General features: G+C 38.8%; 2 protein-coding genes across 2 annotated transcripts in view; both read right to left on the bottom strand.

Moving 5' to 3' along the window:
• LOC146560122 (rho guanine nucleotide exchange factor TIAM1-like) overlaps window positions 1–6,704 on the bottom strand; it is a 40,801-nt gene extending 34,097 nt beyond the window's left edge. Inside the window, exon 1 of the mRNA XM_085243978.1 lies at window positions 6,566–6,704. The gene's annotated coding sequence lies outside the window, so the exon portion shown is untranslated. The remainder of the gene's footprint in view (window positions 1–6,565) is intronic.
• A 488-nt stretch (window positions 6,705–7,192) lies between these two features.
• Window positions 7,193–13,242, bottom strand: part of LOC146560121 (SR-related and CTD-associated factor 4-like) — a 28,328-nt gene continuing 22,278 nt past the window's right edge. The window contains exons 17-18 of the mRNA XM_085243977.1: window positions 8,464–8,602; window positions 7,193–8,257 (exon numbers count right to left, since the gene is read on the bottom strand). Of these exons, the coding sequence (XP_085100103.1) occupies window positions 7,827–8,257; window positions 8,464–8,602 (570 nt within the window). The 3' untranslated portion in view covers window positions 7,193–7,826. The remainder of the gene's footprint in view (window positions 8,258–8,463; window positions 8,603–13,242) is intronic.

The raw sequence follows: 13,242 nt of genomic DNA, 5'->3' as shown, positions 1-13,242 counted from the left end.
TCCAATACATTGACAGGACATTCAATACCGCTGGAGCAATTTGGCAGGTGAGACTACGGGTACAGATCCACAACAGCACTTCAGACTGCTGATGCTGTGCAGGTGTCACAACCAACCACAATCAATGCCAATCACCTTCAGCCATAGCAAGAGGGGGAAAAAAATCAGCTGAAGGCAAAGTAATCACAGGAATACTTTTGTGAGGATATAGTTAAGTTCAAGATCAGAATGACAGAGTAGAAACATGTATTGGATGTTCAACAAAACAGAGCTGGATTCAGGTAGTAAGGAAGCCCCTGACTCTCCCCCCTTTTAAATTTACCTACACCCCCTTTAATTTGTGTCTTAACTTTGCCAGTAAAACAGGGGATGCTGTCACCACAAGGCTTCGCAGCAGGGGTGGTGTTAGTAATAAGCTGTGCTTTGTCTTCAACAAAAAAAACAATCTCATTTAAATTGGAGAATGGCTTCCCCAAGGTGGGTTTTGAATGTGATTGCAAAGACAATGAGTTTTTTTGGGGGGGATTTTTTTTTGTTTTTTCATAACTGCTATAACTGTTACTCGGTCACATAAATTCTAATTTCTTCCGTAGTGAGGTCATTGATTCCTCAAGCCATGGCAAAAGTCAGTGTCGTTTTTTCAAGGCAAAGAAACCCAACATGTCTAACTAGCCAAATCAAACCGCTGCTCCCCACAACAGCTTTAAATAAAGGTCAGTTAATAATTGACGACACTTGCTTTATTATAGCAATTCTGAATGGACCATGAAGTGGTGCGTCATTCAACGTGATGTAGCTTTGAAGTTAAAGTCACCATCATTTTGCATTAATACTTTTGCAACCAAAAACATTACTGGTCACACAAAAAACTCATTTCCATGAAGGGCCATGCAAGCTTACGTAGCTTATTATTATCAGGTTGCAGTAGTATGACTTCCTGACTAGGCCCAAAATTTAATGGCAAAGCCTGCCATTCAGCAGCATCTGCAATATTATACGAAATGCTAAACAAATCGAGTACAATGAAACTATGGATGTGTATTAAAAACAGCAACCACTACAAACTACAAAGCCAAGATACCTTCTTGTCTTACATCAATTATCGTCTTCCTTCAAATAGACACGGATGAGTTTTACCCACAACTCAAGATGTTGAATCAACAACTCTGAAAAATACAAACTGTTCACACATCACGCTGGGTCTAATACTATATGCAGGATTTGGTTCAGCCACCAAATTGACATTAACATTAAAAAGAACATCCATCACCACGAGGGTTTAAGTGTTTGTCTTATTTTCTTGAAGGTCTCCTCAATCACCAACCCCCTCCCTCATCCGTGCCCTTCTGTGGATCCATTGTACTGAAGAGGAGCACTATGTACGAATGATATCTAAAGAGAAAAAAATGCAACTGTTACGCAAGACATGAAAGTAGCAAGCCCAGCCTGGATAGAGATCATTAGTGGAGGATCCAGTGGTCTCCACCAGAGACTTGCCTCTCAAGAGTAGACTTCAAAGACGCTGGTATAGAGAGAGAAATAATTTAGAGTGTAAAGAAAACGCTGGAACTGATTGGTTGGGATTGATCCTATGCAGCATAGGTGGCTCCCCAATATTAGTTATTAAAAGATGCCAGTAATATTTTAAAGTGTCTTTATAAATTGCTCTGTAGAGTCTGATACATACTAAGCCAGTTACACAAAGCATACACAGTTGTGCCTATAAAACGTGTAAGCTCATGTAAATGTTTTAAATACATTCTGGTAGCTTTCAAAAAAATAATCAGAATATCATTTAATATGTCTATTATATCATAAAAGATTAAAAAAAATATAGGCAAAAGCAATAGCAACTGGATAGCTGAAACATGCAAATTATTAATATTTTAAATGTATAAATCGGTTTAAAAGTCAAGTAATTATCTAAAATCTACCTTTCTCTTAACTAGAGGCATTTAAAACACCAATAGCGACATAAAGCACTTGTACTTTATGTGACCTAGACTTATCTTACCACATTTTAGTACAGATTAACTTCCATGTGACCAAATAAATGTTTTTTGAGGGAGCTTTGAAAGCATATCCTTGGCAACCAATTGTTTTTGTATGCCGGTGAAAGCGCATTCGACGCAGATTCAAACCAAGGCAAGCAAAAAGGGGCTCTGAAAAGTTATTTTTTGTGACCAATGGTGTGTTAAAGTTAGCTCAACTCCCATCACCCCAAAGTGACTCATAGCCTCAGCAGTTTTGTGCACTTAGTATCTATTATTCATCCTAAACCACAAGGCTGTATCAGCCACGTGAAGCTGATGATCATCGCCATGTGCATTTTTGACAGCTGGTCACACGTTTCTTCTCACAGCTCAGAAATAGAAGGAACACAGCTTTAACACGATGTTTAAATACTCATTTATCTTTCCAAAAGCCATTGCGGAAAACGCGTACTAAAGGCGCTACTGAATACTGCATGTACACAATAATATCCCAATAACAAGGTAATAAGGTTCTGAAGCTCTTGTTTGCTGTGAAGTTGATTTGACAAAGAAGCACAATGTTATTCATGCCGTCTTTGAGAATGTTAATCTAAGTCTGTAATAATTTATGAGAAGCCTGCGTTTTCATTGTGCTTAGAGGTCAGGCTTACAGTCATACAAAATGCCTCTGCAGCACTTTCGAAGCTAAAACTTAGGAAGTTAAAGTCCTTTGGTTTTCTTGCTTTCTAAGCTTAGTGGAATACAACACAAGTTTCTCTCACAGTATATGGAGTGCATCACAGTTACACTGATGTGCAGCACTGCTGGAGGCGTTGTCCTCTGGAAGCATCTGGGATCAAATCTTGGCAAGCCCTTTAGATGCTTCTTGAGATAATGCAAACTGTCAGCATATTAGGAATTCAACATAACAGACATTTCATAGCCAGGAATACACGGCGACTTCCTGAGAATCTGTGTTAAATTAGAAAAACATGAAAGACCTTTCGAAATGCATGTGATATGAAGACACGGGGTTCAAAGGTTGTTTCAAGTACAATGCTTAAGATTTAGAATAAAATTACTACACGTGTAGCAAACAATGAGCAACATTCTTAACCATCCTAAGATGGATATTAATAATATTCTCTAATGGAGACGGATGTCCTGTCAGGAGAAACGAGGGAATGCCGAGCTCTCGTCTGCCACACCGTATCACATGGATGTAAACAGAAGTGGATTGGAAAGCATGGGTGTCCTTAATTAATCTACTCAAAACTGTTGTACTAAACATTTTGAGATCAACGGATAAAAAAAAAAAAAATGGATAACTTCACTTGTGCATATGGCTGCAATGTGAAATATGTCTTAGTCTGTTATAAAAATCTGTCGGTCCATGGAGTATTAGAGCACATAATTCTCACAAGATAAATCTGGCAACCAACCTCTGAAGACCATATTTATCACAAGACTCTGGATAGCAGAGTTTGCAGCTGCAACATCAATGTTACACAATAGTGTCAGATCACAAAAAAAAAAAAATTGTGTATAACAACCTGATTCAAGTTTTACCTTAAACTTCAAAACATTAAACGTTCCGTTATGAAAAACGGAAGGCAAGAAAATTCTCACATTTGACAAACTTTTTTACCTTTCAACAAGAATTTAAATGATATATCCATGTTCAGAGTTGCTGGTTTCCCATTTGATTCTCATTCAGAGTCAATGGATCAATCAAGTGCTGATCAGTAGTTCTACCATTAAATATTTGGGGAGCTTGGACTCTGCTAAAGCAAGTAGGATACTGACAGAAACTCACAACTCCATGTAAGCCAGGAGTTTGTTCAGATGCTTTACAATTCTTGCAAGCAATGTGCAATTAGGAATATAGAGGTGGTTGTTTTATTGCCAAAAGCTAATAAGCAGCGTAATGGCTGTTAGTAATATTTTCCTGCGTGTACATGGCACTGAGGCTTTAGCTCAACTCAATACTCTCATTGTAATACCTACAATCAGCGGCTTAGCAGTATAAAATAAGTTTCCTTTTGGAAAGGATTTCCAGCTCTGTGGTTGTGGTCTAACTTCTGTAATTAATATTTCCACAACACGCCTCCTCTCCTACTCGCTGACTGTTTAAATGGATTGTTTGAAAAGCCAACACTGGGATACCAGTGATCTAACAAAAATCCAGCCGTGGTTGTGAAGTTACAATTCAAACCACTGTAGTGCAAAAGGTAGTAGTAAGTTTACATTTCAGTGAATGGTTGGCGTTAGTATGATCACACTGATCTCTGTATGTTATTCACTTGGCACTAAGCAAAAAACACTAGACTGCCTTCAGTATTTACTTTGCACCAATTTGCAAATGAATGAAGAGTTATGTGCAAGTGGGATGGAAATGAATAATTCAAAAAGAGCACTTATGAGGGTTAGATTATGCGCATCTCGAGAAATCAACTTTGCTTGGTAGTACATTTCTGTACACGCATGAAGAACAAAGTCATGGATTGTACCAAAAGCCAACAAATTACCATAAAACTGTGCAGGGATTCTTTCATGAGCAGAGTTGTTGGACTGCTTCATGCTGGTCTAACATTTGAGATCTTTGAGATGCAAAGTTAACAACTGTTGACGCAAGCCAGAGGGGAGAAATATTAAGTGCAACTTTACAACAAAAATAAGGGGGCAGAGAAAGAGTGAGGTCTCTGTGCAGGCATGTCATACATGCAAGCTTGCACTCAAGTTACCACTTCGAAGGAAACCCTGAGGCCAAGCTGCTGGATGCTCATAAAGATGGTCGTTTGATTTCCGTGGTTCTCCACTTTCATTGTTATGGAAAGGTTCTGTAAACACTGGAAGAATACCTTCCAAACACATGTAGGGAAACCTGCTCCTTTTTAAGCTTTTAGGCCATCCACAAATAGGTACTCACCATAACAAACCAAACAACCCCCCAAAATGTGCAGGATCTTTTAAATATTGAGATAACTCAAGAAATAATGGGAATTTTAACTAAAAACTACTGCGTGAAGAAACAAAACTCAAAGGGCACCCACCTTATTCCTTTTGGAGGTATGCTGAACAGACCTGTGGTGTTTAAATCCATCCACAATGACTTCTATGAACATTTAAAGATACATTTTTTCTTCTGTCACCTTTGAAACTGACTTAATTCCAAAGACAGATATGAACAGTGTTAGTTTTCAGTTATCATCGTGTTAGTTTATCATCATGTAACAGGGCAAAAAAGAAGCGCATAATTTGCATTGAAAACTAGCCCTGTGGTATTTAAATCAAGTTTCCCCTTCCTGATACCTTTCATCTCTAAATGTATGCCTGATGTGGTTTGGGCTTGTTTTATTGGATGTCATTCAGCATTTTTTGATACCCAAAAACTAGTTGATCCGTTTTTTCCCTCCTCATTAATACTTGCAACAACTTGACTGCATTTGCATGTGGGTCTGCAGCATGTATGTGCTTATAAGCTGTCGTGGCAATTGTGAATTTAAGTGTACTTCACAAACCCTGGATGTTCAAAGGTTCAGCTGCACTTCAAGTGATGCAACAACACATGACTGTTAGCCATCCTGTTACTGTAACTTCAGTCTTTATAAAAGTTATTTTCCGCTGTGTATTGTAACAGTTAAGATGTTATTGCTGGTATTATCTTTACAAGTGCTTCAATCACTTGCACAGTAGGCAGTGTCTTGGCTCGCAAGACATAGGAGCTGCTGACTAAGAAGCTGCACCACAACCAAATAGGGTGAGATATTTTTTTATGAGCCCATGTTTCTCCTGATAGCATGAACTGCAAAAACACGTTGGCTAGTTGTAAATTAATAGTAATCACTATCTATCTATTTTCCCTCCATATATATGAAATCTGATGCGGCTAAAGACCTACACAGTGACAAGACAGGAAGTAACACTTTCAGCAGCAGTCTATGGCAGTGACGCTGCAACAAACGTGACATAAGGTCATTGGAGTACACAAATGAGCTGCCGCTTTTCAGTTGAGTCACCTGCATACGGTCTGTTTACTAAGGTGTAGTCTCATTACACCAACAAACAGCGCTGGATCAGTGATGTGCTGTGCTTCATGCAACAATGTACCGCACTCAAATCACACGCTTCTCATTTTCGAAACTGTCCAAATGACCACGGAGGTGCTCAAAAACCTGCAAGGTGTCAAGGCGGGCATCTTGCCCGCTCTGCACGTCTTGCATAATTTGTTCATGCTGGTGTATTCATACACTGGGCTCGAACGGCTGGACATGCATGTTAACCCAGCTGCGTGTCTCCCATCATTCAGGCACAGCACATGACTGTTTGCACCCCCAAAACAACCGAGGTGAGACTGAATTATTGGGCATCAACACTCCGCGCACAAAAAAGCCGCATCTTGCCCGGCTCGTCCGCTGGACCGCACCGCCAGCTTCAGTGCGGCAGCGTCTGTCACCACTGATAAACTTGTATGATTGAGTGATGCGATCATGCGTGGAGACGGCGCTAGGACCACGCGGGAGTTTGATCGGATATCGAGCCGATTTTTCCTTCTAATGATGCGGGCGGCGTGGTAAGCCGGGTCTCCTTACCTGTCTCCGCCTCGGTCATGATTTGCCCGCTTGCGCTCTAACATTGAAATTCCCATGTTTCACACACCGGTAATGCCCATCCATGTCTCACAATCCAGTCGCTTCTCCAAGGTCTGCCTGTCCACGGACCATGCGTGTTGTTTCCACACCGCTGAGAGGGGCGGAGCCCACGGCCCTTGGAGACGGAGTACAAGTGGATCATGAGAATGCCACTTATGTTTTCTCACAGCCAATCGGCTGTGCAGCTTCGAATCGGCGTCCAGTGACTTTGTCCACTAAATGTTTTGGTGTACAAAAAGAAAATAATAAGAACCGGAGACCATAAAAAAAGATCTCTGCGCATTTCTCCTTATTGCAGAATGCTTGCGCGTCTAGCGCCTGGAGGTCTTTCTGTGTAAGCAAATCTATGCGAGGTGATATGTGATGGAGACTGAACTCGGTTTAAGCAGTGTAAGCAACCATCAGTCATTATCACTGTCGAGATTTCATAGCTAAAATCTGCAAATTCGTGACCAGTTATAATAAGACAGGCGCCAAGGTATGAAACAAACTCCTTTAAAACAAATATCACAGGATCTGCGTGCGCCTTTCCAAAGGTTCCTGAAATTTCTGTTATGTTAAACCCCCTCATGCAGGACAATTTATTAACAAAATAACTTTGATCAACAGAAATACATCACATGATCAAATGGCAGTAACTCTTCAATATTCACTCCACATGATCCTACAAGGTGTGACCTTAGGAAACAGGGTGTACTCTACCCTCTACTGGCAGGAATGAAATATTCTTCACATGACAACCTTTTTTTTCCATGTGAAGACTTAAATATCAACGTAGTACAAAGGCAGTCTACTAAAAACAAAATACCAAAAATGTTATATAATTTCTTCCATACACAAAACTCTGATAAAGGAATATGCTCAAAAATACAGACATTGCCTTTGTTTGTACCTGCACCTACCAATTAAAGACTCAACCATAAACTCCACAACTTTTAGGTATACAAAAAAAATAACAAACAGCTACAAGCAATTACATTATTTACAGCAACAAATCTCTTGGTTGATGAACTTAAAGAAGTTGGTATCACATCACAAAATAGTGTATTCCTTTTCATTTTGGACGCTGGGAAAGGGATCTGGTGCAGTGACAATTTTAAACAGTTTTTTTGATGCACCACTCACAGATAACAGCAGTCTTTGTCACAGTGGTTCCACATAAACCCCGCTCCTTTCCATAGGTTCATTAGTCCTCTTGCATTTACCACCTCCCTCTGTGAAAAGGTGGACACCCAAATCCAGGCCTCGCATTTCGGAACTGCCTTCCTTCCCTGTCATTTATGCTCTCGGGTCCCATGGAAGGATGTCGATGGAAGGGGGGACCGCGAGGAGGGAACGGCATGGGCATTCTGAACCTGTCTGATGGAAACATGGGTCCTCCTGGAATCATTTGCGGGGGCATTTGTGGCATGCTTGGAGGTGAGAGGAAAGGAGGCATATGAGGATTTGTCATGCCGGGAGGCGGTTGCAGAGGTGGCATACCCGGGCTGTGTCCCTGCATGATAGCAGGGCTCGGCAGGGTCATTACTGGTGATGTGGGATGCCCCAGCTGGTTGGCAGTCATGACATCAACAGAAGCACCTTTCTTTCCTTTAGGATCTTCTGTGGATATCTCTGGAGATTTTATACTTCCTGTTGCAAAAGAGTTTAAGATAAGGTTGTATTGATTTTCAAACAGAAATGAAGTATAATTGCAGCAGGAAAAAAAAGAGAAAACATTTAAAGAAATGCAGCATAGATTTTTACTAAATTTAAACACAATCTACTTTGACTGCCACTGAATCTTAGGTTTAGATAACAGATTTTAAAATCCATAGCATTTAGCGAAGATTTCTCACCGGCTGCCAACTTTGTTGGATCAAACTCTGTGGGGATGAAAGGAACTCCTGCTGGAGGCATGGATGTAGGAGATAGCATAATAGGGCTTGGGAAGACAGGCGAACTTCCGATGAGTTCTGTCTGTTGAACTGGTGGTAACTGGAAGACAAAAAAATATAATGGTATCCTTAAAATTAGTGTAAATGAAAAAGATAATCTTTCTGATGTGACCTTAAAGATTTTTTTTTAATTCAATTCAATTTTACGTATATAGCGCCAAATCACAACAACAGTCACCACAAGGTACTTGCTGTTGTATGGTAAAGACTCTACAATAATAGAGAGAAAACCCAACAATCAAACGATTCCCTTTAAGCAAACACTTGGTAATAGCGTGAAGGAAACACTCCCTTTAACAGGAAGCAACATCTGATTCTGGTTCAGCATCTTCTGATTCCATAGCATAATGTTGCTCATTGATAACACCCACTGGTATTTTTTTGGTGTCACTTGAAAAAAAAAAGTTTTTAATTGGTATTTTATTTTACAGCATTCCTCAAAGTTTTCGTTAATCCACAGAAAACTGAGTTCTCTGCTGCTAATCACACAATATCAAACTGAAATAAACATTAAAGCTGTTGCAAAAGGTTAAAAGGTTGGCATGTGGCAGATGCCCACAGATCAACAAGAGGCTAACACCTTCACCTTGGAAAGTAGATTGCACAGTAGATTTAAGCACTGTATTTGTTTATTTGCAATACAATTTTTGAAATTGCACCAATGTTTGGTCAGGTACCAGTAAAATATGACTTTTATGTCTTTAAATCTGCTAAAATTCATCCCAGTCTGATTTATGATCAAAGATATGAAAGGCATCAAAGTGTGCCATGTTGACATTTAGGCAATCATTTACAAGTCAGTAATCATTTTAAGAGGAATCAGTCTCATAAAACTTTACCAGAAACAGAATAAGTTGGTTATGTGACACTGATTACAAAGAAAAAGACCACCACTTCTATGTGAACGAACTGAACTTTAAAGGGCATGGCATTTAAAAAAGGTTTTAGTTAGGAAGTTCAGATTTTAGACAAATGTTTTACTTTCAGGTCATTTTTAACTGAACTGAACCACTAGGACCTCGGATACCTTTTCCATACATGACAGCAGCTCTATATATACAGGGAGTGCAGAATTATTAGGCAAGTTGTATTTTTGAGGAATAATTTTATTATTGAACAACAACCATGTTCTCAATGAACCCAAAAAACTCATTAATATCAAAGCTGAATGTTTTTGGAAGTAGTTTTTAGTTTGTTTTTAGTTTTAGCTATTTTAGGGGGATATCTGTGTGTGCAGGTGACTATTACTGTGCATAATTATTAGGCAACTTAACAAAAAACAAATATATACCCATTTCAATTATTTATTTTTACCAGTGACACCAATATAACATCTCCACATTCACAAATATACATTTCTGACATTCAAAAACAAAACAAAAACAAATCAGCGACCAATATAGCCACCTTTCTTTGCAAGGACACTCAAAAGCCTGCCATCCATGGATTCTGTCAGTGTTTTGATCTGTTCACCATCGACATTGCGTGCAGCAGCAACCACAGCCTCCCAGACACTGTTCAGAGAGGTGTACTGTTTTCCCTCCTTGTAACTCTCACATTTGATGATGGACCACAGGTTCTCAATGGGGTTCAGATCAGGTGAACAAGGAGGCCATGTCATTAGTTTTTCTTCTTTTATACCCTTTCTTGCCAGCCACGCTGTGGAGTACTTGGACGCGTGTGATGGAGCATTGTCCTGCATGAAAATCATGTTTTTCTTGAAGGATGCAGACTTCTTCCTGTACCACTGCTTGAAGAAGGTGTCTTCCAGAAACTGGCAGTAGGACTGGGAGTTGAGCTTGACTCCATCCTCAACCCGAAAAGGCCCCACAAGCTCATCTTTGATGATACCAGCCCAAACCAGTACTCCACCTCCACCTTGCTGGCGTCTGAGTCGGACTGGAGCTCTCTGCCCTTTACCAATCCAGCCACGGGCCCATCCATCTGGCCCATCAAGACTCACTCTCATTTCATCAGTCCATAAAACCTTAGAAAAACCAGTCTTGAGATATTTCTTGGCCCAGTCTTGACGTTTCAGCTTGTGTGTCTTGTTCAGTGGTGGTCGTCTTTCAGCCTTTCTTACCTTGGCCATGTCCCTGAGTATTGCACACCTTGTGCTTTTGGGCACTCCAGTGATGTTGCAGCTCTGAAATATGGCCAAACTGGTGGCAAGTGGCATCTTGGCAGCTGCACGCTTGACTTTTCTCAGTTCATGGGCAGTTATTTTGCGCCTTGGTTTTTCCGCACGCTTCTTGCGACCCTGTTGACTATTTTGAATGAAACGCTTGATTGTTCGATGATCACGCTTCAGAAGCTTTGCAATTTTGAGACTGCTGCATCCCTCTGCAAGATATCTCACTATTTTTGACTTTTCTGAGCCTGTCAAGTCCTTCTTTTGACCCATTTTGCCAAAGGAAAGGACGTTGCCTAATAATTATGCACACCTGATATAGGGTGTTGATGTCATTAGACCACACCCCTTCTCATTACAGAGACGCACATCACCTAATATGCTTAATTGGTAGTAGGCTTTCGAGCCTATACAGCTTGGAGTAAGACAACATGCATGAAGAGGATGATGTGGACAAAATACCCATTTGCCTAATAATTCTGCACTCCCTGTATTTTTATAAAGTTTTTCCATTCACTTTCAGTATCCGAGGTTTGAAGTTGCATTTGTCTCTACATACCCAGCGAACAGTAAAACACACACCTCTGAACCGGCATAAACAAAAACGTCAGATATGACACTTTTGCCAGACTGAACAGTTTAATCATTTCACTTACTTTTAAGAGAATTGTATTACATTTTACTTTAAACATACTTTAAGAAGTTTATAGTGCAGTAAATAAAAATCAAATAAAGGTTGCATGGAGGATGTCTTCTTTGACAACACAATTATTATGTAGGAGTAATGGATAATAGTTACTGATTTGTGAATAATTGCAAATGAATAACTTGAGCTTATATTACAGTTTTATACTACAGTATATTTCTAACTAAATCGTCAGCTCATTCTTTTTCTCTAGACAATATTTTCTTAACCCAAATTTTGTGATATATTTTAACTTGAAAAAAAAAAGCAGATGTTGAATATAAAAATTAGATCAGAGGTCAAATGTAACATGATATTTGGATGCAAACTATAATGGGAGATTTAGAATCCCAAAATGTTGTCAGTGCAAACAAAGGCAGCAGAACTGTAAACACAGATCTAAAGATAAAAACCATTTTATGAAAGCTGACCTAATAAAAGCTTGACCTTATTTGACCTTGAAGAGAGGTCAGAGGTCAGAGTAACACGATATTTAAAAATCCCAAATATATTTTCCTTTATATTTATATGTTCACAACGTAAACAATGGCAGTTAGAAACAAAGTTTTATATAGCTCTATATAGCACTATTATCACTTTGGATCACTTTATTGAACTTGAAAGAGAGGTCAAAGGTCAATGTAACATGACATTTTAAATCTGTATAAGGTACTTTCTGTATTTTGATAATGTACAGCACACTTGTAAGAATCATAGTTTCTAGCTTGTCAGGTTATAAGGCTTTATTCAATGAATGACTTTATTTCTCTTTTTAAAAATTAAAGTAACAAAGTCCAGTTTGAATAAAAGCCGCACAACAATAGCTCAAATAGTTAGGGAAAAGATTAAACATTAAATATGTCCAGGTGTTTGACCTGAGAAAGGTTTTTTTTACCCCAGCACTTGTCTACTTAGTGAAGCATTGTAAATAGTGTTCATCACAAATAGGAAAAAACAAATCACAAAATAGGGTCAAATAAGTAACATAGAGCAACCCAAACAGACGAACACTGTACCTCTATGACACAGACCGAGAGCTTACTGTAGTATCATGGATATCCCTGAACTGCCTTTCTAATCATAGAACTTTTAATTGTATTCAGTCGCAGGAAAATATTTGTGAAGCCTTTGGTATTAACATGATTTCTGTATTGATTACACATGAAAAGGTCTGATGTTCTTCTTAATGGATGAACAACTAGAAGTTAAAATACACTTTTGTAAACTTCCAGTTTTGTGCATTTCTATTATGCTTCCTCTAAAGTCCTGTGAATGTTATGTGTGAGCTATGGTTTACATTTTCCATCATCTCTGCATAGTAATATAGGGCTGCCTTTCACTCTATGATAGCTGGGATACACTCCAGGTTCCCACAACCCCAAATCGGATAAGCAGAAGAAAATGGATGAATCCCCAAAGTTTCATCTTCCCCTTTCATTTTAAAATAAAAGAATACAAGTTTTATGAAATTTAAGTTCATATGCAATATCAGAAGTATACATTGCTACTAGCAACAAAATTAATCTTTCTAAAATAAAAATACTATAGAAAAAAGTTATATTACAATGTTTATCTATATAATTCATGAGAATTATTTATTTAATAACAAAAATTTAAAAAAAATTAACTAAATTACCATTTATTATTTTAGGTCTGACTACATTATTTAAAGTATAACAATACATAATAATAAGGAACATTTTCATGATGCTACGCTTGCTGTATGAATGCATCCTCAGGTAATTTAGTTTAGATACAGTATTGTACCGGCAGCCCTTATCTGTTTACTATTTGTTTCACGCTTTACATTTTGTTGTTTTCACTGAATTCAGGGTGTTTGGGATAACAGACATGCTGAAAGTGA

Source organism: Mchenga conophoros, linkage group LG14 (genome assembly GCF_057382185.1).
Source record: "Mchenga conophoros isolate Kocher_MC1m ecotype Shallow Benthic linkage group LG14, M_conophoros_male_GT1.1, whole genome shotgun sequence".
In the NCBI taxonomy this organism is placed as follows: Eukaryota; Metazoa; Chordata; class Actinopteri; order Cichliformes; family Cichlidae; genus Mchenga; species Mchenga conophoros.
Note: the sequence above shows the minus strand (reverse complement) of the source record. Positions and strands in the feature narration are given on the sequence as shown.